The 23,979-nt window shown below is 41.6% G+C and overlaps 1 protein-coding gene across 1 annotated transcript in view; it reads right to left on the bottom strand.

The window, feature by feature from the left end:
* Positions 1-2,011: 2,011 nt before the first annotated feature.
* efcc1 (EF-hand and coiled-coil domain containing 1) overlaps positions 2,012-23,979 on the bottom strand; it is a 34,763-nt gene continuing 12,795 nt past the window's right edge. Inside the window, exons 3-8 of the mRNA XM_080460700.1 lie at positions 19,116-19,264; positions 16,509-16,644; positions 14,990-15,146; positions 6,467-6,625; positions 4,302-4,371; positions 2,012-4,212 (exon numbers count right to left, since the gene is read on the bottom strand). Coding sequence (XP_080316826.1) covers positions 4,079-4,212; positions 4,302-4,371; positions 6,467-6,625; positions 14,990-15,146; positions 16,509-16,644; positions 19,116-19,264 — 805 coding nt within the window. The 3' untranslated portion in view covers positions 2,012-4,078. The remainder of the gene's footprint in view (positions 4,213-4,301; positions 4,372-6,466; positions 6,626-14,989; positions 15,147-16,508; positions 16,645-19,115; positions 19,265-23,979) is intronic.

The following is a 23,979-nucleotide window of genomic DNA, read 5'->3' as shown; positions in this document are numbered from 1 at the left end:
ACTCGCACGTTGGAACGAGGTGGATGCCGAGGAGTGATGGAAATGTGGGCAAATGATATGACAAGAAAATGCAAAAAGAATTCACATTTCTGATCCGTAGAGATTCCCAACTTCCCCTCCCCTCAGCAAAGCGTCAAGTCACAGTTGCTATGTAAATGACCCTCTGTCAGATTTCTCAGCAGGACACCAGTGTGGGCCGGAAGCTCACTGCCAGACACAATACATCAAAGTTCATAGGGCCGCCACAGAAATGCTCTTTGACGAAAAGTAATAATTTTCACCTTGATTCATCATCAACATATTTTAGACCCACAACATGGCCAAATAGTTATTAATAACACAAAAAAGATTGTACCTGTTGCCTATGTCTGTGAATGGATGTTGGCATATGGATTTGATCAGGGGAAGACTTTGATCTGACATTTACAACAGAGTTACACATCACTTTCTGCTTCATGGCGAACCATCAGATTTTTGGCAGGCTACCATAGTCATGCCGACAGACAGACAGACAGACAGACAGACAGACAGACAGACAGACAGACAGACAGATAGACAGATAGATAGATAGATAGATAGATAGATGGATAGATGGATAGATGGATGGATGGATGGATGGATAGACGGACGGATGGACGGGAAAGGAAAAGAACAATGAGGATCAATAATCAATCATAATCAGTCATCAATAATATTTTGTGTTTGCTGTCCAACCTTCTTGCTGCCTTTCAATGCAAGTGACACATGTAGAGTCGCTAAACACAACTTAAAGTTAAAAAAAACAAAACCAACAACTTCAAAAACTATATTTAATATTTAAAAATAACATTTTCATGGTGGTACTACTACATGAGCTATTCAGTTAAGCATACAGGCCATTTAACGCAGATCCAGCATCATCAAGCGCGAGTCCAGCTAAATGAAACAATCGCAAATATTTACTGGTCTGCTGACTTTTGTCATGCTTGATTGAAAAAGTTCACACTCGCTTCTGTGAGTAAGATGGTTGTTCCAGTTTGAACATTTAACATTTACAACTGAACACAATTAGATACAAAACTTCCCGTGAGAAACATGAGCAAAGAGTGAAATAGTCTCAAGGAATCTTTAACATCAAAACATGAATCATAGTCCTAGAGATGCACCGATACCACTGTAATTCTTTAATACTCAGCTCGGAGTAACAGTTAGACTACTTAGCGACATCTGGCAAATTCTGCTGGTCCAAATGTCTCTGGTGATAAAGTTCCTGGTGATGTACTAACTTTCTTGCTGCTCTTCTTGTAATATTGTCAGAACATCATTTACAGTCTGTCTTACTGTAGTCATTCTCATTAACATTAAATAATCTCTAAAGTGCTGACACAGCTCCTCTCTCGTGTAGCTGTGAGCGACGTGGTGACGGATGACATTACAAAATACACACCAGGTGGTATCGAGATCTTTTGCAGTATCAGACCTGATAATGGAAACGGTATTGGTGCATTCCGATTAAAAAGATAATTCCCCTCCTCAAGGAATTCAACATTGAACTACAGACTTGGAAACAGGGATAAGCTCATTTAATAGTACAATATGTATATATTTTTTGTTGACTTACCTAAAAGCAGTCCATCACAATAAACATAGTGTGAGTTAATCTCCAAATTTTAATTTATAGGACGTCTATTTTTCCCAGGCTTGTGTTAAAGGGGTCATATTATGCTCAATCAAGGTGGATTTGGGGCAATAAACATTGAATGTAACGTTGGACCAACGAGACCATGTGAAAATGTTAAAGCTGCATATCATGATCCCTTTAAAGTTAAAAAGTTAAGTAACCCTGGTATGACGTATCTATGTCTTGTTATTTTGTGCCACAAAGTGAATCTATTTTCAGATCAACACCAGAAGAAGAAGCAGGTACATATGGTTCATGCAGCAGGAAACGCCTAAAGTTACAAGCTGGGAAAGTCCCATTTCCCAGTTGGGAGTGGGAACATGACAACAAGAATCAGCCAACAAGTTTTTTCAAATGAAATGCTTTTAAAGTCAGTATTGTAAATCATCATTACTTATATACAAGTCAAGAATACTGCTGTTTATTAGGTAACCAGCGACGTATGCTAGGCTCAGGAAGGCTAATGAACTAACAGTCAGTTACAAAGAAATGCCATTTCACATGTAGATGCCAAAATGCTGTTATGTTGATTGGCATTAGACAGTGTTCAGATACATTTTATCCACTTCCCAGTTACTTGTGAACACACTAAACTCTGACTCCCGATTGGCCATCGTTGTGAAATTGGAATTTAAAAATAGCCTTGTTTAGCTCTTTGAGGTAGAAACAAAACTATATTCACTGAATCCACTGAGTACTTCTCAGCCAATGGAAAGAACTTTATATACCGTTAGAAAACTTTTTATTATTTCAGAAAGTTACAATAACTGGGAGTTCAGTTAACTCATTCTTAATACATCCAATAAAACAAGAAATGAGCCTTACGGAACTTGTTTGAACAATTTAAAAAGCAGCTGAGGACAACAAAACAATTAGGTACATGGTCTTGCTACAACTGTTTTTTGATGTTTTCTTCCTGCAGAAATCTGGGAGAAATGTATTGTAAGTTGTTATGCTTCTAAGACTTTATAACCTACAAATAATTACTCTGTCATTATAATTCATAAACCCCCGAAAACAACACAATCATCACTTAATGGCAAAAAATACCAGCAAATGGCCAAGCCTCTGAAAATAGATATAGTACATACAACACAAAAGTGGAATTCTGAGATGGGACTTTTATATATTCATCCATCCATTTACTGAACAACTTTATCTAAATTAGGGTTGCTGGAGTGAATCTCAGCCGACTGTAGATGGAGATGAGGTACATTCTGACCCGGCAATGAATCCGTCACAAACAAACAGAAAGACAGATAACATTCTCATCTGCATCCCCAATTAGAACCAGTTTATGCAACATTTCAAGTGAAAACGCATCGTCTTTGCATTTTCATTCCAGAAAAGTTTTTTAAAAAAAAGCAACATTTTGAAAACAATATTCACTTCAGAAATGCTAAAAATAATGTAGTTTTCATGTTAGAAAACTAGTGGGTGCTGTTGTTTGTGTGTGTAATGAAACCACACACACGGAGCAGAGAACAACACGCTCTAAGCATTAGCAATGGGATTCGCTCCTGCAACCCTAACCGGACATTCTAGTGGAAAGGTGACCAAGTTGGATTGTTATTATGGTGACTGTCAAATATAAAGCTGCATTGTCTCATTGTCCAGCTATTGAGCATGTGCAGAAGAACGACTTACTATGGCTGTGGTGCACATGTACAGTAGCAGCATGAGCACCTTTCCTCTGATTACATGGAGACGGAGATCAAGTGTTTCCAGAAAGATACATTTTCAACGGGCACAGAGCTTTTTCAAAAAGTTCCACCGTGGGAGCCGTTTTCATAAAGGTGTGTTTTCAGTCGTTCTGCCCACCGTTGTGTAAACCGACCTCCAAAATGCAACAAAACATTTGCGGTTTCACTTGAAAATGCTGTCGTGTAAACGTGGCCTCAGACCCAAACAAAGGTTTATTTCGACTGTGGGAGGAAATCCATGCACGGACAGGGAAAAACATCCAAAGTCTCCCCAAGGCCAATCCAGACTCAAACTCAAAACATTCTCACAATGAGGCAGGGAGTGCTAACCGCTGCACCACTGTACAGAGACTTTTACCTATTGTTCCTTTAAATTCTTCTGTTGTTCACTTAGTAACAAACAAATGTTTGATAGAGCAATTTATGCCACTTTGCATATGAGCTTATTCCAACATTTTCACCTTGAGAAATCTATTGTGGGGAAAAAAAAATCCTTATTCAATTGTGAAAAATTATGTGCAATACAACTCATAAAAAAATGTGAAAGTAGATGACGGGCTAACATTAGTATATAGGTAATAAGGTAAGTGGAGTAAATAAGCTACATTATAGTACACTATACACATTCATACACTTTAGTTTTGACGTCATCAGGCTTTCAGTGTACTGGGGAACGATGGCAGGAAGTGTGGGCCCCAGCAGGAGGCAGCATTGTTTAACAGGAGATGACGAGTCCGTTGAGAGACTGCTGACTTGGCGTCCTCTCTAAAGGACCGCAGGAGGACAGAATCTCACAGGCAGCCAGTTCATGATAGAGAGCGTTGAGTACCTCCAGAATGTGGGCTTTGCCTGTGGAAAAAGCAGGAGACGACCTTGTTGACAACGTTTCACCATTACACTTCACTGCTGCAGTAACCGGGCCTGCAGGCTCCACTGACCGTGCTGCGGGTCGCTGCAGGACTCCAACGTGCTGAGCAAAATCTTCCCGAGGGCCCTCCGCGACACGTTCTGAAACGAGACAAAGCTGACCTCAGATTGCTATCAGGCACTTTTACAGGCACCTTGACGGCAAATGGGGACTCCTAGAAACTCTCTCACACATGGTCTGGACAAATGGTCTTCATTTTCATGTTGTCATACATGTTTTGCTGCACGATGGCGCTGAGTCTAAGGTGCAGCGACATAAAGTAACATTGGATAGATAATCCCATCATCTTGTTACTATTAACAACCAGTAAAGACAAGCCAAATGAATTCTGTTGATCGAAAATCAAACCCTCCTTTTGCTGTATACATCCATGGAAAAAATGGAGTTTCAGCAATCAGACTCTTTCTTGTGGAACCAAGTGTCAGACGGGGAGGTTTTTACGGTCAAGATCAGGTTTCAAACTTTTCTCTTTCACACTGTCATGCCACAAAAGATTGAGAAGACCTTTATTTTGATGTCACATACATTAGCATGAGCTTTCCTGTGAATCACTCAACCGATAATCATATAGTTCTGCACGGTTATTGCTCTGCTGGAACAATCACTGCATTTTCATTTCCTCTTTGGTAGAAGGCAACATGACCTCTTCAAGAGAAGCATTAAAACCAATCCATGATCATTGGTATACAATACGCAGACCATAATAAGAACAACTCATGATGCTTTATTGCCTTTAATGTGTATTATGGATTAAAATGAGTATTTGGGGGTCAAACCATCTGTGGCCTCAAGACCCAAAAATAACTTGAACAGCCCCAAAAGAATCTTGTTTTTACCAGTTAACAAAATATGGCACCCGGTCAATCTGTTTTTTGGTAAACAGTGATCTCTTCAGATCGAGTCATTTTGTAAAACAACCAAGCACACATGCACAGCAAGAACAGTTTGATGTGAACACTTAAGTTCCTTGAAACTGTCTTTCACCATCATACAAGTACACTCAGTATCTGCTGTATGAGAGAAGCGTGTCTCCACGTAATTGTTGTTCATTTACTCACATGTGCCGAAAACCTATTGACTGACTGCGTTTCAGAAAACTGTCTAAAAAGAGTAGAAATGTTCTATTTTCCCAGTTTACAACGAAACTGACGTTGCACTTTGAAAGCCGTTTTCAAAAAAGTACAGTTATAAGAGACTGCCAACACCATTGTCATTTAAACAAAAAGAAAAAATGCTATAAAACTTTGTTTTTGAAAACATGGCCATCTACAAGGCCTAAGTTTGGCTTCACAGACATCTTCTCTTTACTGCAGTACTCACAGGTATCCTTTGACCTCTTGAGAGACAATCATAAGATAAGATAAGTTATCCCTTTATTTATCTCACATGTGGAGAAATTTGCAGTGGTACAACAGGATAGTAAAGAGAAAGAAGCACACATAGCAGAGTTTTGTTCAATCCATTCCAAGGGTTTTTTTCCCCCCCCTTCCTCCATATCTTTTTAGCTTTGGTTACCGTTTTAAAGCATTTTGGACCATTTCATCTGAACAACCGACAATCTTCACTTTACTATATGGTTTCCTCTTTTGAAAAATCAACTTTTTACTGAGGAACGTTAATCACATTCATCTCTAATGGGTTTGCAGACAGAAATGCTTCATGACCAGCATGTGCAACAGTTGGTTATTATCAACAAGCCCAGCAGCAAGCATATCAGGACGGCTGGGTTGGTTAATGTCCCATAAATCTGCAACCCCTAATGGTATTTTCTATGACGGAATATCAAAAAATGATTGATCTGGCTCATGATATTTTATTGCAACTGTGGAATTGATATAGTGAGAGACATGATTCAACACTGCAGAACAGACTTTCATATGGAGGTCTGAGTTTAAGAATCCAAATCAGTTATTTTATTGCTTCTTTTGAAATCTAACCAGCATACCCTCATTCAAGCACAGTATGTGAGTATCTTTCAAATGACAGCCCAGCAGAAGGACTTTCTTCATTCTGGATTCTGGTTTTCAAACTTGACTATCAGCTGTTTCCCTGGTTTTCATTCATCAAGATGGAATGACTGGAGCAAAGACTCACTTTGAATAGCTACACAACTTGTGAGGAGACCACAAATTTCAGAATTTTAGGAACATGGTGGACACTCCAAGTGTGACAAACCAGGTCTCTGAGCTGCTGAAGGAGCTGCAGGATGTCCACGAGCTTCTCTTCCACCAGCGACAGACGAACCCTCTCCGTCTCCAGCATCTGTAGCTCCATCTGAAGCAGCTCTGTCTCCTCAGCCTTCTGTTGCAGCTCCTGGATCAACGAGTCTCTAATCTGGAAGACACAACACACAAACTAGTCAAACCTAAACAGCACTGTTCTTTAGATGATCTATCTAACCCAGGTCTGAACTGCTCCTCTGGACACACTGTGGCCCTGACTGTGCAAAGCACACAGGGGTTCCGCTCTTTGGCCATTGCTCTTCATTCTGGTGCCTGCCTTAGGCCACGTCCACACGAGCCAAAACAATCGTTTTTCTCCCCGGGGTTCTCAAATAAAATTCCATCCACACGTCACTATGAACACGGCTCAACATGAGGCTTCAGGGCATGTAGTACATATGCCAGGCCTTTAGGGGTGCTATGACTCACCAAATACACCACAAACACAGAAGACACGGAGCACATAGAAATTGAAAAATAGACTCCTGTTCATAGACTTCTATATAACTCCGAATTCTATAGGTCTATGGTCCTGCTCCTCCTCCGGCTACTAGCGTCAGTAGCTTCTGCAGCTCGACTGGAGCTTGCAGTCCGTGTTTGTGGTGGTTTTTAGGTGACCTCACGGACCCCAGTGGGGAGGAGAGGCACAACCTGTTTTCGGGCTTCTGAAAACCCACCTCTTGCGGGTGATCGGACGAAAATGGCTTGCTTATGTGAACCGGCATTCTTGTGTGGACAGCCCCTAGTGGCAAGGCACAAAGATTACTGTTCTAGAAGGCCATTTAATTTTATTATTATTTCTTCTTTCTGAAAGTAACTAGTCCCGCACTGCTGAGAGTGCAGACACCAAATAAAAGCATCAAAACGTGCGGAACGTTCGGGAACAGGTTGCTCTGACTTAGTTAATGATTCGGCTAACCGTTTCTGAATGAATCACAAAAAACTGCCACAAAATGCGGATGAGAGAGGTACCTCATGGAGATGAATAGACTTCAGAGGAGATCAACGTCCATTCGGAGCACAGACACAAAAAGCACATCTAGACATGTGGAACATTGGGGAATATGTTGCTATGACTTTGATAATGATTCGGCTAAGCGTTTCTGAATAAATCCCCCAAAAACTGCGAAATAATGACCCTTACAAAGTGGATGGGAGAGGCACTTCATGGAGGAGTCTGTTGCCAGTTAGACGCTGGGATCAAAGGAGAGGCAGGCAAACAAAATGTCCTCTAGAATTTTCTAGTTTTTGATATACTCCAACTCATAGAGACACAGACAGAGTTCAGGGTTGTACACTGCAGTTTATTTCCAGGCATAGACCGTCCTGTTTGGAGTTTGCAGTCTTCCTGAACCTGTGTGGGTTTTCTCCATCAGTTGGTTTGGACGGACTCCAGTTGGATGTGCAAAAATATCTTGGACAAAATAGGCATAGGTAGATTGTTTCACTTGATTGTGTCAGCCTCATTGGTGTTTTTGGCCCTAATCTCAAAGAAACCAACCAAATGATCAAATTGCACAAAGTTTAAGATGAAGCTTGTGTACATCCACCTGGGGGGGGGGGGTAACCAGCCCATCAAATAACATAACAAGGAAGATAAATAGCAATTAAGACATTATCGCAAATTTTCTATAATGAAACTTTGAGCTAAACGTCTGATTGCAGTGCAATGCAGCAGAGTGATGCTATCCACACTTCAGCTCACGGTTTCATCAGCATCAGTCCGTAACTATGGGTAAATTGGTGAAAACGTGTAACCTCAGGAAAGTCTGAAAACTGACCGCACTTTTCCAAAATACATTTCTGGTTGTTTCTCATAGCATCAAAGCTCGAACACAAAAGATTCACGTAACCACATTGTTTTTGTCCGATCACACACATGGCGCAGTGTTTAAGGAGCCTGAAAAGTGTTTTTTAAAAACAGGTTCCAAATTGGCGAAACTTTACAACACTGCCACGATATTCAGGTGTTGACAGACAAGACACATATTGGTGGAATATTATATAATTGCTTCACTTCTCAACCTGATAACCCCACGACCCTCTCCGCGATGTCACTACGCGCTCCAGGTTGAGCTGCAGAAGCTACTGATGCTAGTTGCGTTAATCAGGCCATGTGTTGGATTTCACCAATGTGAGGATTCTTTCATGCTCCCAGTCTTCTTTTTTTTGGTGTATTTCTTTGGCAGCGTTACAGCACCACCTAAAGGCCTGGGGCCTCATTTATAAAGGTTGCTTACGCACAAAACGGGTCCTGAAAGATGCGTACGCCACTTCCTACGCAAAGTTTGTGATCAAAAAAAATAAACTTTGCGGAGACTGTGCGTACGGTACACAAACTTTGAACCTTGCGCACGCACCTTTTTGGGGGGGGGGTCTCCGAATTGTCCCTCCTATCTCCTTATCTATCCACTTTTCCTTCACCCCGGAAGTGTTTTGTGTGGCGGCTATGATAAGGACTGTCCGAATTCTCAATAAGCAAAGGAAAGGACGTTCGTTGCTTCCTTTAGAGCCTCCTTTAGCTTAGGAACCACTGATGCATCCTTTATCAAAGGAGGCGAGCTCATGCTTCCCCCACAATTCCTTGCGGCGACAACATTTAAAGGGACCCGCTCCTCCGAGCGTTCAGGGAAACTCATGATGTTGGAAAAAGGGAGTAGATCATGTAAGTGAGTTTATATCAGCGGTTAGAGGCACAGGGGAAAGTGGTAGAAATGCGCTTTTTGTAGTCCATGTTCGGAAACTTGTAGTTCTTTCCCCCACCATGGCAGATGTCACTATCTTGCGCCGCCGTCAGATTATTATGACGTCACGAAGTGAAAGTGCTGTCCGACTGCCACACCTACCACACATGGCCTTTCACTAACTCCTTTAGTAAGCATTCTAACACCATTCCTTAACCCTGTGACGTCATCCACGGGGTTAAGGTAAAGTCGATAGTTAAGGAGTTAGGAGGGACAATTCGGACGTACCCGGGGAACCTGGCAGCGCTTATTGTGAGGTGGAGAATTGAAGCCAGATTTATCTCATACATTTGTTATCTTCAAATATCAGACTAACAGATCCACGTCATCATAAACAGCCAAGCTGCAGTGTTCTAGATGTTTCTTTAGTGGAACATTACAACTGAATCAGCAGCACCATGTTTATATGTCATAGTTTCATCTTCAAACGATACAGAGCAGTGGATAGAACTGATTGTGACAAAGTGTGTGAGTAAGCACATAAATAGCGCGGTGACAGCCGTGAGTAAAGCTGCAGTGTGGCTGCGCCAATGTTGTGCCCAAAACTCATTCCTGTCCACGGGAGCGCACACTGAATGGCTGTCACCAGTCCCTGGGGACGTCTGTTCTGTTCCAGTTGCTTTCATTAGGATTTACAGCTATAAGGTGCAAATATACTAAACTGTATGTACACGGAAACAACTAAAGTGAGTCTCTGGGAAGTCTCATGCGAAAAAAAACACACAAATTGTGATGAGTTACCAATAGGTTACATGTAAAATAAAGAAATTATAGATTTTATATTGCTTATTTTATCATCATACATATGTGATACATGATCCAGTTTAGCATATTTTTACATTATGGCTGTAAATCCTGATTAAAAACCGCTTGTGTGGACGGGAATCCCTTTTTGGCACAACACCGGTACGGTCATGTGCTTGGGACGCACTGGGGCTGGAGACAGACGACCTCGTCACCCTCCGCCACCAACTCTCGAGTGACTGAGGATGCAACACAAGGTCCACGGAACCTTTTTACAAGTCTCTGCTCAAATATTTAATTCATACAATTAATAAACAGATAAAACTGGACTTTATTGGTCTGCTTTGGTCTCCACCAAAATGTCTTCTTCCCTCTCCGACACTGACATACGCTGGCCATCACAACCATGAGAGCTGTTTTTATGCCCAGCAGTGAGCTCTGGTGCTGCCTCCATGATGTCACTCTCCTACATGATGTCACTCTCCTCTGGCCTCCACCATCAGATCAGATTCTTCTTCTCCACCTCTGTAGTTACTGATCTCTCTGTGGCTCTCACACTGTTTCCAGCGGTGACGACGTACTGCCGATCGCTTATTATTTCTTTTATTAGTGATTCCACTACTGTGACCATCAAATAATATTTTCCTCACCTCCACCTCCTCCATGACTATTTCTCTCTCTGTAAAATTCCTTTTATTAGTCTTTTCCGTCAGGATTTAGCATCAAATGCCGGCGATCAACAGGCTGATTGAGATGCAAAAATATTGACAAGGCACTTTGCATTGACCAACATGATCACAATACATCATATTGTAAGTGTTCTAAAAGATTAGTGACATGTGACAATTATCAGAGATAGATGTGTCTGTATTTTGATTATATCTCTTTACTGGTCCAGACCAATAAGGATCACAATCACTTGTGTGAAGGTTTTCTGCAGCTTTCCACTGTTATTTTTTTTTCATAATACAGTGTTTTCTTCATTCGGGGCAGGTACGGCTCGGTTAGTAGCGTGGTTGTCTCACAATTGGAATGTTGCTGGTTCGATTCCCATCTCATCTTGCTCAGTGTCCTTGAGCAAGACACTGAACCCCAAAATGCTCCCAGTGGGTGGACTGAGTGCCTTGCATGGTAGCTGCTTCCGTTGATGTGCGAATGAGTGAATGTAACTAACAGCGTAAAGCACTTTGGGAACTGCTTCCACGGGGAAAAGCGTTGTGTAAGTGAAATCCATTTAACGTATTGCAAAAAAAAATCTGTTGAGATCTAATGACGTTTCCTATCTCGTTGCATGCACAATGACCTCCAGTCTGTCGGAGCTGTGCTGAATGTACAAATTGAAGGACTAAGATTCCAATTTTGTGGCAGGACTGTAAACCATCGGCCTCTTAAAAGGAAATGTTTACTAGCTACAGTTGAAATAAAATGCCGGACAAGGAAAAAAAAAAAAAAAAAAGGTCAACACAGCATGTCTCTGAGCTCGGCAGCGTCTCCTTCTCAAAGTTAGATTACATTTTTAAATTCTGCTACTTGTTTACAAGAGTTTCACAGGCATACAATTTATACGCTATATAAAAGACATGCTAATTAAACATAAGCCAGCGAAAACTCAGATCCACAGGCAGTGGTCTCACATTAAAGCAGGGGAGGCATACCTTTTTGATTTATGCTACATAAATAGCAGATGTGAGAGCACCTCATTGAATACTGCTTAACATATGTGTTTGGCAGATCATTGTTATTCAAAACTGTTTATTCTATACTCTTTACATCTGTTTATTGTTTGTCACTGTATATTGAACACAGTGAATCAAAGGCTTTTAAATATATTGTAGTTTGATTCCTACTCCTTTATTTCCAATGCATTCTTTATTGATTAGAATAAAAAAAATTCACAGAATTCTCAACTTATTTCCATACGAGCTGGGTCGTGACAAAAGGAACGCATAAGCTGGAGGTGAAGAGGAGCCTTGTCTCCATCTAATATAGTCATGATTACTGCACACGTGGAATGTCGGAGATCACAGGGGGCTGCCAAAAAAACCTCCCACCTTAATAAAAACCATTGTACGACACTTTCTAGACAGTGGACCTCCTTCATTGATGAAACCCCCATATATGCAACAACATTTTCATGTGAAAACGCAAAACTGTTATGGTGTTTTAAGTGTCCATTGATGCAACACCGTTGCTCGGAGGCGCTAAAAACATAATATTTTGAAAACGATGTGACTCCATCTGTGTGTAGATGGGAAAACGCTGCTACTGTGCATACACATCACAGCCATGGTAACTTGTAGTTCTGCATATGCTCAGTAGACGGACAATCAGAACAATGTTTCCTCCGTGGTGTCATGACTCCCAGTCCATATTTTCCTGGGACTAATTACAGCAACTGTCAAAATAAAAGTACAAACAATCCAACTTTGTCGCCTGTCCACTAGAACGTCTGTGTCCTCCCATTGTTAATGTTTAGGAAGGATTGTTCTCTGCTGCATGTGTGTGTGGTTTCAGTACAAAAACAAACATCACCAAAATCACAACTGTCCTACAAAACTTCCTCTGGCTCCCTGTCCCACAATACATCCAGTTCAAAGTCCGCCTGACCTCACAAAGCCCTCCATGCAACACCTTCACATCTCTCATCAATAACCACTTGTTCACAACTGCTTTTAAAACATAATACTAATCGATTTTTTATGGGTTATACGACTTGCTTCAAGATGTTCCTCTGTTTTAATGGTTGCTAATTTTATAATGTGACTGTGTAAAGTGTTTTCAAATGTTGCTGTGTCAAAGTGAGACTTTTGCGAAATGCAAAAGCTTAAATGATAAGTTTTTGCTTGAAATTAAATTGGGTCTAAGAAGCGGCTTAATTTAGAGAAGTGCCATATTGAGGAGTTGATCATTAGCAGTGTCACTCTGGAGTGATAACTTTCCACCAGGTAGTGCAACTAACTTTGATGAGAGAAGACAGGGATTCATGGATTAAAATGTCTTTCTATAGAGGAAAAGATGTTGGGAACCGCTGGCCTTGCATATGGCCGACACATATAGTGGTTCATTTTATATGAACATGTGGTCTTTTGGAAATAGCTATAAATATAACAGACTTCAATATTTTGTGGATAATAATTGAGATTTTCTAAGAAAACATGCCGTGAGGTCAGAGTGAGCTGGAGCAGCATGTGGATGTGGATACAGGACTGCAGAGTGAAGTCAGCAGAGAAATGAAGAACTGGCTTTGGCCTCCACAGTCAGAATTAAAGAAAATGTTTTTTCGTTCGTTCCGTTTGTTATTGAGTAAAGATTGATATCTCACAATGTGAAATATGACAGAAAGTCATGCTACGGCAGTGTTGTACCCTCCACCTCCTCTGTGCAAGGGGAAAAAGGAGGAGTCCCAGTTCTGCAAAGCAACCGCAGATGCGAATCAGCACACATGCAGCCGGCTGCAGTCAATCACGCTGCAGGCTTTCATCTCTGTGGTACATTTTCTGCACACACAAACTTGCGTTGCCTGACTTCAGCCAATAAGTCTGTGTGTGTGTGTGTGTGTGTGTTATCCTGGGCTACGATCCTATATCCAATCCATATCTGATTTCTGGCTGTGGGGGCACAATTCAACCTTTATAACGTCTCACTTTTATATAATCACCATTTACTGTCAGCACCTCGCCGCTTGATAAAAACATTCAATATGTCCACACCTCATCCTTCAGCTCTATCCACACTACACACACCTCCAACAGACTTGAAGGCTCCAGTAAGACTGCATATTCAGTACGCATAGCGCACTGCGCTATGCTTCATGTTGACAGTAGATCAAGCTCACTGTTAATGAGTGCATCAGTCAGACTTTAATGTTACTCTACCAGATAAAAATCTTGAAAATATACTTCCAATAAAAGGTATGACTTCTGCACAGAGAATAAACCAAAACACAAAAACAAGACCATCACCACTAATTTCCAACCCACAGTTTCCTAAATCGATCACACCAAAGTTCACAATCAAAACAGAATTTGTAGCCATCAACAAACTGGGTTAATGTTTCACTGGGAAACCTGCCACAAGGGTTTCGGGGATATCAAAGCGCCAGCGTGCGCGCCATGATGTCAACAATTCCACCAGTCTGGTCTACTCAAGATGAAACTGGGCTGTTTTTTGCCCCTGAACCGAAACATGTTTCACACCGCTGCTCTACATAGTCATTTTCTCACAGCAGGGTGGACTGTAATCAAATGTAAAGTCTCAGCGTTATGTGAGCTGCTGGGGACTATTTTCACCTGCTGATTAATATTCTTTTCATATCCTGGAGCAGTTCCGCTGGATGTGCCAAGCCTCCACCTTGTGAGCCTGCTAACAATCTCAGTGTAACATAAATATACACATCATCAGATGTTCAGATTTCTTTTGAGCTTTCAGGTCGTAGTTTGCAGCCTGGCCTTGCCAGAAGTGTTGGAAATCCCGGCAGTGCACCTTTACGTCATGGCATATTGAAGGACAAAGGTCTGGCCCCACACATCCTGCACATAAACAAATCCTCACAGTCAGGACTTTGTTTGGCTTTAACTTTTCCTCCCCAAGCACCGAGATGTGGTGGGAACGCATTACGCCACGGCTCCCCTCCGGCCGGTCTTCCTGTGTTGTGAAAATACTACTCGGCTGAAACGACAGGGTTTTAATTCAGATTTCTGAGTGTAGTACGGCAGCGAGCGGGGTGGGGTGGGAGGTTCCAGTGAGAAACAGCTGCAAACACACCCACCCACACACACACACACACACTCACAGTGGGAGTCCTCTGTTGACGCGGCTGGTGGTTTGGTTGCTGCAAGATCATACCACTGGCTGTGGTTTCTCCTTTGAAGCCCTCCACTTTCATAACAACCTCCACCAGGCTCCTCTCTCATCGGCCCTGGACCCAGGTCGGGCAGACGGCGGCTGCAGCCCACCCCGGTGAGGCGCGGGTCAGCGGTGGTTTGTACCTGCTCCATGTCCTCCTCCGCTTGACGTTCCTTCAGTTCCAGCTGCTTGTGCAGCCTGGTCACCCGCTCCAGCAGCTCCAGCACGGCGCTGCAGCTCTCCGCGCTCCGCGAGCTCCCGAAGCTCGACATCAGCTTCCTGAAGGCCTTGTCGTCACACCTGGTCAACAACAAAGCCAAAGAAGTAATATTAGAGGGATGCTGATTTTAAGTTTTATTTACCGTTTTTCCCAAACGTTTCAGATCCGGTCATTACATTGACTACACCAGTGGTTTCCAACATTGTTGTTAGACGACCCCACACCTCCACTACACCAACTGCTAAAAAAGTTGAAGAATCTTCATAACACACTCTATGTAAGATCCAGTTTCTTTGTTATATCCTTTAACGACGACTTCCTTTCCTCCGAGGATAAACCCTTCGGGTTCACGTTTCTTTTGGACCGATTCATCTTTCTCTTTATCCTGATGCACTGCCATTTTTTTTCCCACTGCTTTCTTTGCGAGCAGACCTGTGTATTGGAGGCAGGATGTTCACGTTTAACCCGCCCAAATCCTCATAATAGTTTAAAACCTTTGATTAGGAAATTTAAAAAGAAATACTTAATAAATTAGACAGTAAACCTATAACCTTCTTCCCGTGGGCTCACCACCTGCAGGAAAGGTTCTTAATCAGTGCAATGTGATCTGGGTGATGGTCCTCAGACTGTCACCCCCGCAACCCGGAAATGGATAAGCGGACAAAAATGGATGGATGGACCCATAACCTCAGTGGTTTTGTGACATAAATGAATTAAATGCCGAATAACCCATTTTTAAAACAATGTTAAAATCAAGAGGGCTTCACAACCCCCCACGAGTTCTTTTTCAAATCGACTTTATATTGTAGCAAGGGGAGGAGCCATCTCTTACGTAACATTTAGCTCACACATACATCAATATTCTCCTATGACCATATTAGTTCTCTCCATTGTGCGAGAAAGACAGTTTGAAGATATTAAAGTGGACTTTAAACTTTCTAGGGCAGGGACATTTCTCTAAAATAGCCACAGGGGGACAATACCACAAGATGTAAAAGTGGTTTGCCGCAGTATTTCCACAGGACCTCCAGCAAACAGTCTACCAATTTTCAAAGATAAAAGTCATTTTCTTCTCTGGGTACAGAAGAATTGGGGAATTGAGTTCTTCCAGCTGTCTTCTGTCCAGGAGGAAGAGCTCGTTGTCGAGCTTTGCCGTCTGCCGATTCTGTCCCACTGTGATCGTGATATTGCCCCTTGGTTCCCAAAATTGTTTTAGAATCCTGATGAATTCTATCATAAAAGCTATGGTTGGTAGGAGCTTTGAAACACATTGTCAAAAAAGAACAAACAACTCCTTGTTGGATGGCAAAGGAGGTTTTCTCTATTTGTATATAGAATATGTCTGTAAACACAAAATTCAAACAGTCTTCAATAAATTAACCATGTAATTTTCCCGGTTTTGTGACGCAAACTTGAAACAGAGACACATGGGGGAGGTTTACCTTTCTCCACAGCACGACAGCCTGGTCAGGATCTTCTTCACCTCGTCCACTTTCCTCTGCTGATCTCCGGTCCACTTGTCCTCCTCTTCGTCCGAGGCTGCCTGACCCTCCACCGACCGAAACAGTTGCTCCTCCACTGGATGCCACAACATACTGTCATCATTACTGAGGCCACTTTTATTCTTTTCAGTCAGATGTGCAGTGCAATAACATGTATTTGGTGTTAATTATGAGTCTACATTGGTCTATTGTTGGTCTGTGTGGTTGTATCTTTGTCTTGTGACAAGTGGCGACCTGGCTTAGACGTACCCAGAAACACAGAGGTGGATAAAGCAGCATAAATGATGGATGGACTGACGTTTCCGACGTTTGCAGGTATTATCAGAGGTATTTTTTAATGTTTCAATGATAGAATGAATAAAAAAAGGAAAATTCTGGCTTCTTCGACAACTTCATTGAGTGTGAAGCAGATTTATTTTGTATGCATTTAAAATTCATCAGCCTTTTGTGCCGAGGTTATAATTAAAGTCGCTGAACAGAGTTTGATTAAAAATGTCAAAATGTTTAAGTGAAAACTGAATACTTTTGTTGCGTTTTGATGTCCGTTTACGCAACAATGGTGCTCAAAGCCACTGAAAAGACAACTTTTTGAAAACAAACTTGGTCGTCTGTACACTACAATGTCTGTGTTCTCCCATTGTAAACGTTTAGAGCAGATTGTTCTCTGCTGCATGTGTGTGTGGTTTCATTACAAAAACAAACAACACCCACAATTGGCCTTACAGGAAAACTAAATTTTTAGCGTTTCTGCCATGTTTGTGTAATTGGGCATCGTTTTCAAAATGTTGCCAGGTCAACGTGAATGTTTTCTGAAACGAAAATGCAAAAAATATACGTTTTCACTGCAAATGCTGTGGTGTAAGTGGGGCCTAAGATACTGCAATTCTTCTTTATAGTTATAATTATAACCAGGGCTGTCAAAATTAACATGTTTCCGTGTATCAATTTATCATCACGATTAATCTAATGAACCATTTTTTTACATATCTGCTGCTCAGATTCCCATTTATGTGAAACACACTGCTTTGCATGCTGGGTGCGCAACAGCGTGTTTCGTGCTGTGTTGCAGTGCATGAGCCTGGAGCTGCCAGGAGCTCATTTGCATCCATTTTAATCATGACAATTTTATGCAAATAAGGCACAGGGAGCAGTGGTCTGACGCATCACAAAACTTTTGTAAAAGGTGTAAACTAGCTGTAATGGAACTGAAACGAGGATAGATTGAGTAACTGCACCGTTTCTTTCTCGCCTCAACTGTTTTCAGAAATACTTTTCGCTGAACTGTTTTAGTAATAAAAGAGAATGTTTGTGTCTGTGCCGCCATGTTGGTTTGAACTGAAGAGCAGACATCCCTGAGTGACGCTTCTCCGCTCAGACAATGCCAACAAGTTAAGCCGTGCCATTTCATGTCACCGCGTCGTTTTTGGCCGATCGTCGACACGGCGTGGCATTTTAGGGGCCTGAAAACAGTTTTTTCTGAAAAGAGGTTCCAGAGTGGAGAAATTTGAAAATGCTGCATTGCCTTTGACATGTGGACGGAAAAGACGCACATTAGCTGAAAACAATGATGTCATCGCCTCACTTCAAGGTTACTTTATTATTACCTGTGGGTAGATTTGTTTAACTGATTTTTGTAATGCATTTGGCACGTCATGACAAATAAAGACAGACAAGAGTTCAATGTCATAGTGTTCCCCACGACCCTCTCCGCTATGTCCCTAAACAACAATGGCGGACTACATGTTCCAGATCAAGCTACAGAAGCTACTGATGCTAATTGGCCAGGTTCTTTGTTAATAAAATGAAATGTAAATAATATAGATTCAAAAAGAATGATGTTTAATTGTGATTAATAAAGATTCATCGACAGCAACCCTGTGATTCATCAGATTAAAATGTTTACTCATTAACGGCCCTCAACATAACATCTCAAGCAGTCAATCTGGAACAGTTTGTGATCAATAGCTTTGATGAGGATTCCTTTGTAGAATGCTGGCAAATAGAATAGACCTTTAAAACTGGTCCTTAACTAAAGGCTTCCTCACCCATCATACATCTATCCTTTATGGCAAGGAGGATATTTGGAACTATGGACTATGCCATGACAGACTGTTGTATTTGCAACTTTAAAGTCAACCCTGTGTTTAATTCTTCCTACTAAACATTGCTTGGGGAGTTGTCTCGCTGACAGGATCATCTTTTTTCCCGGTATTGCTTGGAGATTGGACTTTACTGAACCATTTTGGGTCTGTAGTGTTGTTGTCCGCAGGCTCTGCTGCTCCAGCTGTTTGTCATGATGCTTGCTCTGATGCTTCATGTCATTCTTGATAAATAATGACTTCTAATGAACAATATCTCTTTACTATGGAAGTGATGAGCAATTATGAGTTTCCTGTACCGTTTGTGTTCTGTTTTCGTTTTTTTAATTTGTTGCCATGCAAACTCAATCTACTCAAATAGTGGTACATTACCAAGTGGGAAGTTCCTCGGATCCCAACAGCCTGATTGAACAGAATGACCAACATTCACAGGACAAGTATTACTTACTCTTGTCTGGTGTTGTCATGGCGCGTCCCGTCGGCGAACAGCGGTCATGCTGGGTCGCCGAGCAGCACCTCTGGCTCGACACGCCCATCGCGGTCAGCTGCTGCTCAACCCTGGCACTGCTCGGGAGTTGTAACTTTGACCCTTCAGACCTGAAAAAGAGAAAGAGAGCACTCCGAGTTCAAGTTCCTCAATTAAAACAGTCATCTGGGCTGCAGCTAGAGTCTCTGTGGAGACACCGACAGTGACCGGAGGAGCTGAAATGCTCTTCAAGCCATTACAGATGAGAAAAGTTCAGTCCAAACCAATTGGCAACATCAAAGAGAACATATCATGTAACACAGGGGGAGTGTGTATTACGCCACATCTACAACCTCAATGATAATTTTATAGAAGCCTGTGATGTTGTATGCCAAATCTGGGTGGGGTAATTGAATCCAGACAGAGTATCTTTAAGGCATTTTTACAGTAAAGTGGGTCAGTGGTAGAGCAGCGCTGTTTGTGTGAGTGCGTTTCAAGATGTGAGGTAAAACGCTAACTAGTTGGAGCTCTATAGTCAATCTTTTGCGTGTCTTTTTATTTGCAGGTGAAAATGTCTGTAAGTCTTCATATTCTATTTAATACGTATTCCTATATGTCACAGTCACATTTTGGAATCCCCCCCCCGAAGAGAAAAACTGCAGCTAAGGCTGCAGTTTAGAAGGATCAATCTGAATGGTAACAATTTCACTTTTCTAGGTTTCCTCTGCCGTCTGCTTGCTTTGTGTTAGGGGGGAAATCCGATATGGGGCCTTCATAAATCACAGAAATAAGTGCTTCCAGATGACGATGTCTTTCTGGAGAAAAAGATTTTTAGTAGGCTATGTCTGAAATGAAAATAAAAAAATAAAGTCACGCAGCACTCATGCTTACATCCTGTTGGCACCAGGTTTGCTATGCTGTAAGACAACATTATTCTCGACATCCGTGCTTTTCCTCGAGGAACGACCGACTTTCCTGCAGGTCAATAATTACAGCATGATTTGAGGCAATCAATCAGAGTGCCGTGTTTGAGCTGGGGGGGGCTGTTCACAAAGACCGGCAGCTGCTGCTGGACCAACATCGATGTGAGGCGCAAAAAAACTCAGCAGGTTGCCGAGGCTCTGACTCCGGAATGGCCTGGTTAGGGGGCTTTTTCAATGTGGGCTTCGCTGTGACTAATTGAGCTTTAATTGACAGTGGCTGGAAGAAGGCAGCAGCCGGTGTCCACTGAATACTCTATGGAGGCCAGAGCTTTTGGTTCAGAACCCTCTGACCCTGTATGAAGGTTATGCCTTTGAGAGTTGCCCTGTTGCCATATGACAACTTAAAATTCTATGTGGTTTACTAATGAGATTGATTGTGTTTTAAGATGGTTTTCCATTGAATATTTGAAGTTGTTATCTTCTGCTGCCGAGTATGAGGATTGCAAGTTGATGATCAGAGATGAAGCCATCCAGGCTGAATTCCTGGGTTGTGGTTAGACTGCAGCATCCAGCAGACAAAATCTGATCAGCTCTCAAAATACTGGGATTGTAGGTTGTGCCAATGTGTCAGTAAATATGGGTTTAACTTGCCAAAGCGAATCCCCTCATTTACATATTTTGCTGAGTGAAGGTCAAATACGTTCCAAGGTTTTATTGCACGAGAGATTGATCGGTGGTTCAGATTCAACTCACTACTTTCCTAATCAAAGGTTCAAAAAGCACATTATTCAATGTATTCAACATAATCTACAGTGTTTTCAATAAAATGCCAAGATGTCACAAGGCTGCATATGATTTCAAACGAGTCTGTAAATCCAGAGATAATTCTTGTGGGAGCCTGTTATTCCTTTCGTATCTTTAGCTCATCGTCATCGCTTCCATATTAACCAGCTTTACTTTAAGGACTCAAATGTGTTCTGTGAGCTGCAGTGAGCGAAAAGCCTTTGGGTTTTTTGTAACCATTACACACTACTGTACAATCCGTTTCACTTTGGTAAATGTCAATCCTAACTGGTATTTGTAACTATGAAATTAGCATTTAGCAGCTTACTAAAACAGTTTGCTCTGATGAAACAAAATGTATGTTTTACTTCCTATGTTGTTAATATTCTATCATGTTGTCATTCGTCTCAACTTTAAGAGGTACATTTCAAGATAATTTAGCCAATTACTATGCTTTACCATCATCTAATCTGGTCTAATCCATTTTAAGCAGAACAATGTGGCAGCAAAAAAATAAATCTTTGTCTCAAACAAAATAAAAACACAATTTCTAACGAGAATACACTCTACTGATATTGTATGCTGTTTTTCCATTCTTTTGAGCACTCTAGCATCTTCCAGGGGTTTGTTTTGGTCCACAAGACCATGAAATTCCTGTTTCCAGTTGGACCACTTTTGCAAGGAATTTTCGTATTGCTGAACTTGCTGAAGTATTGCTGCACAGGACATCTTGGTTAAATGCCCAGCCCAGTCTAATCTTTAGCGCCAGAAAAATACCAGTAACATTGTGCCATAATAACCTTTAAATTTAAACTTTTAAGTTTTTCTTTATTGAGGGTGCAGAGTATAAGTGATGAAGATGTCTCTAGTTTTGCAAAAGCAAACAATTACTACAGAAAAGGACAACAATCTCAACATAAAGCAAATTATAATGAAACCTTCTGGTGCAAAATAATGTGAAATGTTAAAAAGAAAACTTCCGTAGCTGTTGCATTCTGGGTGTTTTTACAAACTCCTCCTGACAGCATCGCTTTGAGGCTAGTTTGAGAGCAACCGGGTAGCTTTCAGGGCAGCGTGACCGATATCTCCGCTCGGGTCTCAACGTTAATGTATGTTGTGTCCATGAAATAAAAAAAGAAAAGAAAACCAACAACAACATGGTTTTCTTTGAAATTTTTACAATTTTCTTGGTGGTGTGGCCAAATTGGAACCTCTTGTGGGCCGGTGTTGACACCTCTGATCTAGAAAATTAAAACAAGGTAACATGAAGGCTGGGTCCAGAGAAAACTGGCAAATAATCATGACACTGGAGCAATTCAACCACCACCACATTCAACACAAACATTTAGATATAGACCTGCAGCAGTGGCTGCTAACCAACACGATAATGACCCTGCAAGAGCCGCTTTCAACTAAACTAATTCGAGGTCTTCAGAAAGTTAATTTAATATGTCAACACATTTGCTGATTCCCTCACAAGTTTTAGTTAGTTAGGCGCGATGTTTAGTGAATGCACATAATTGTTCTGCTAAAAGTGGTTTTAGCAATTAACTGGTTATTTTTTTTACAACTTAATACAAGTTGGATGATTGTTGCGCTCAGTTATCAAAAGTGTCCATCAGAATATTTTGTAGCCTACCGTTGAGTAGCTGGAAAAAAGTGACAACTACAGATTACAATTCACTCAAAGAACATTTCTCATTTTGTCCCTTCCACATGAAGAACAATACAACATTAAGCTATGGCTATGATATAAAACAATTCAGACAGCGTTTTCTTCTTTATACATCTGCAAGAAACATAAAACAGACTCCACATAAATAATGTAGAAGTGGAACAGATAGATAAGTTGATAAATGCCAAATTCCCTTTGACTTCACTTTATTACATTGCTGTATAACTTTAAGCTGATCTCTCGCCAACATTACATTGAGACTTGAAGCAAGTTTTGAAAGGCAAAAAGGCCATTATAGAAATCCTAAGAACATATGTTGTCTCGTCACTAAGAGATGAGTAGATAATATGTCTAGCATCTAAGATTTTGGGAATAAGAAGATTTGAACTAGTACAAATGTAATGTGGATGGATTATAAAAGTGCCTTACCTAAGGTACAAACAGTGCAGAGGCAAAAACTGTACTGTAGCAGCTACTTTGTGCTATGTCCGAGTTTTCTAATTAATAGTATCCTGTATCCCATTAGTTAAGCTTTAAAGCCATTCTTTTGCCATGTGGGGGGTGAGCTTTCCGTTTGTTGTTCGAGCCAGAACATCGAGAGTCCTCCCTGTGTTTATCACAGCGTGCCGCTGAAGTGAACTTCCCATCAACACCCTGCCCCCATACTGCCGCTTTGGTGCTCTCCCTCCTGCACTCCCACCAGAGCAGTTTCTTCTTTCAAGCGTCATCGGTCAGTGACAGACTTCTCCAACCTTAGAGGTAAAAAACAATGAGTGGAATGACATAAACCTGAGTTTGAACTTGAAGTTGGTCGTTGACTGGAATCCTGCAGTGGTATGGTGAGTGGGGGAGGGGTTCTGTTTACCAAGTCGTCAGTTATTAATCAAGTCCTTTTGGGTCTTGCAGACAGGACATTTCTGGAATACAAATGACGCAGTCTTGGGTGGGGACTCGTTTGTTGATTAGCTCTGGCTGGGGACTTAATCCCAAAAACTTGTGTGACTTTTAAAGAGGCTATGAACTGGACTTAGTGGGTGGTGGGCCTCGGTATGCTTACTAGTGTCTGGGGGTATGGACAGGCACCTATTGGATTCCACACCACCATGTCGTCCCCGAAAAACATTATCCCCAGGCCTGGCGGGAGGGGTGGGTCCTGGTGACTCTCATCCAGCCAGGTTCAACCATCTTGTTTGTTTCATCGTCATGAGGGTATTTTTAGAGGCCCATGTCTGTGTCTTCACTACAGACACCTTGGACAAGTAAAAGCATATTTCTTCTGATGGTATACCTTGGCAATCACTAGGCCAAGTAAGCATTTCCACCACATCGTGGCCACGATCCAGGAAGTTTGTGGGCACAGGAAGGACTGGACCTTTTTTCGCTCCATAGTACCACCGCAACCCCACCTCGACTAAACTGGATTGAAGATGGATGCATGAATAAATGGATCTGGTTTCTACAGCAA

The sequence above is a fragment of the Lipophrys pholis genome (genome assembly GCF_963383615.2).
Source record: "Lipophrys pholis genome assembly, chromosome: 4".
Lineage (NCBI taxonomy): Eukaryota > Metazoa > Chordata > Actinopteri > Blenniiformes > Blenniidae > Lipophrys > Lipophrys pholis.
The sequence above is the reverse complement of the archived record's forward strand: the minus strand, read 5'-3'. Positions and strand labels throughout refer to the sequence as shown.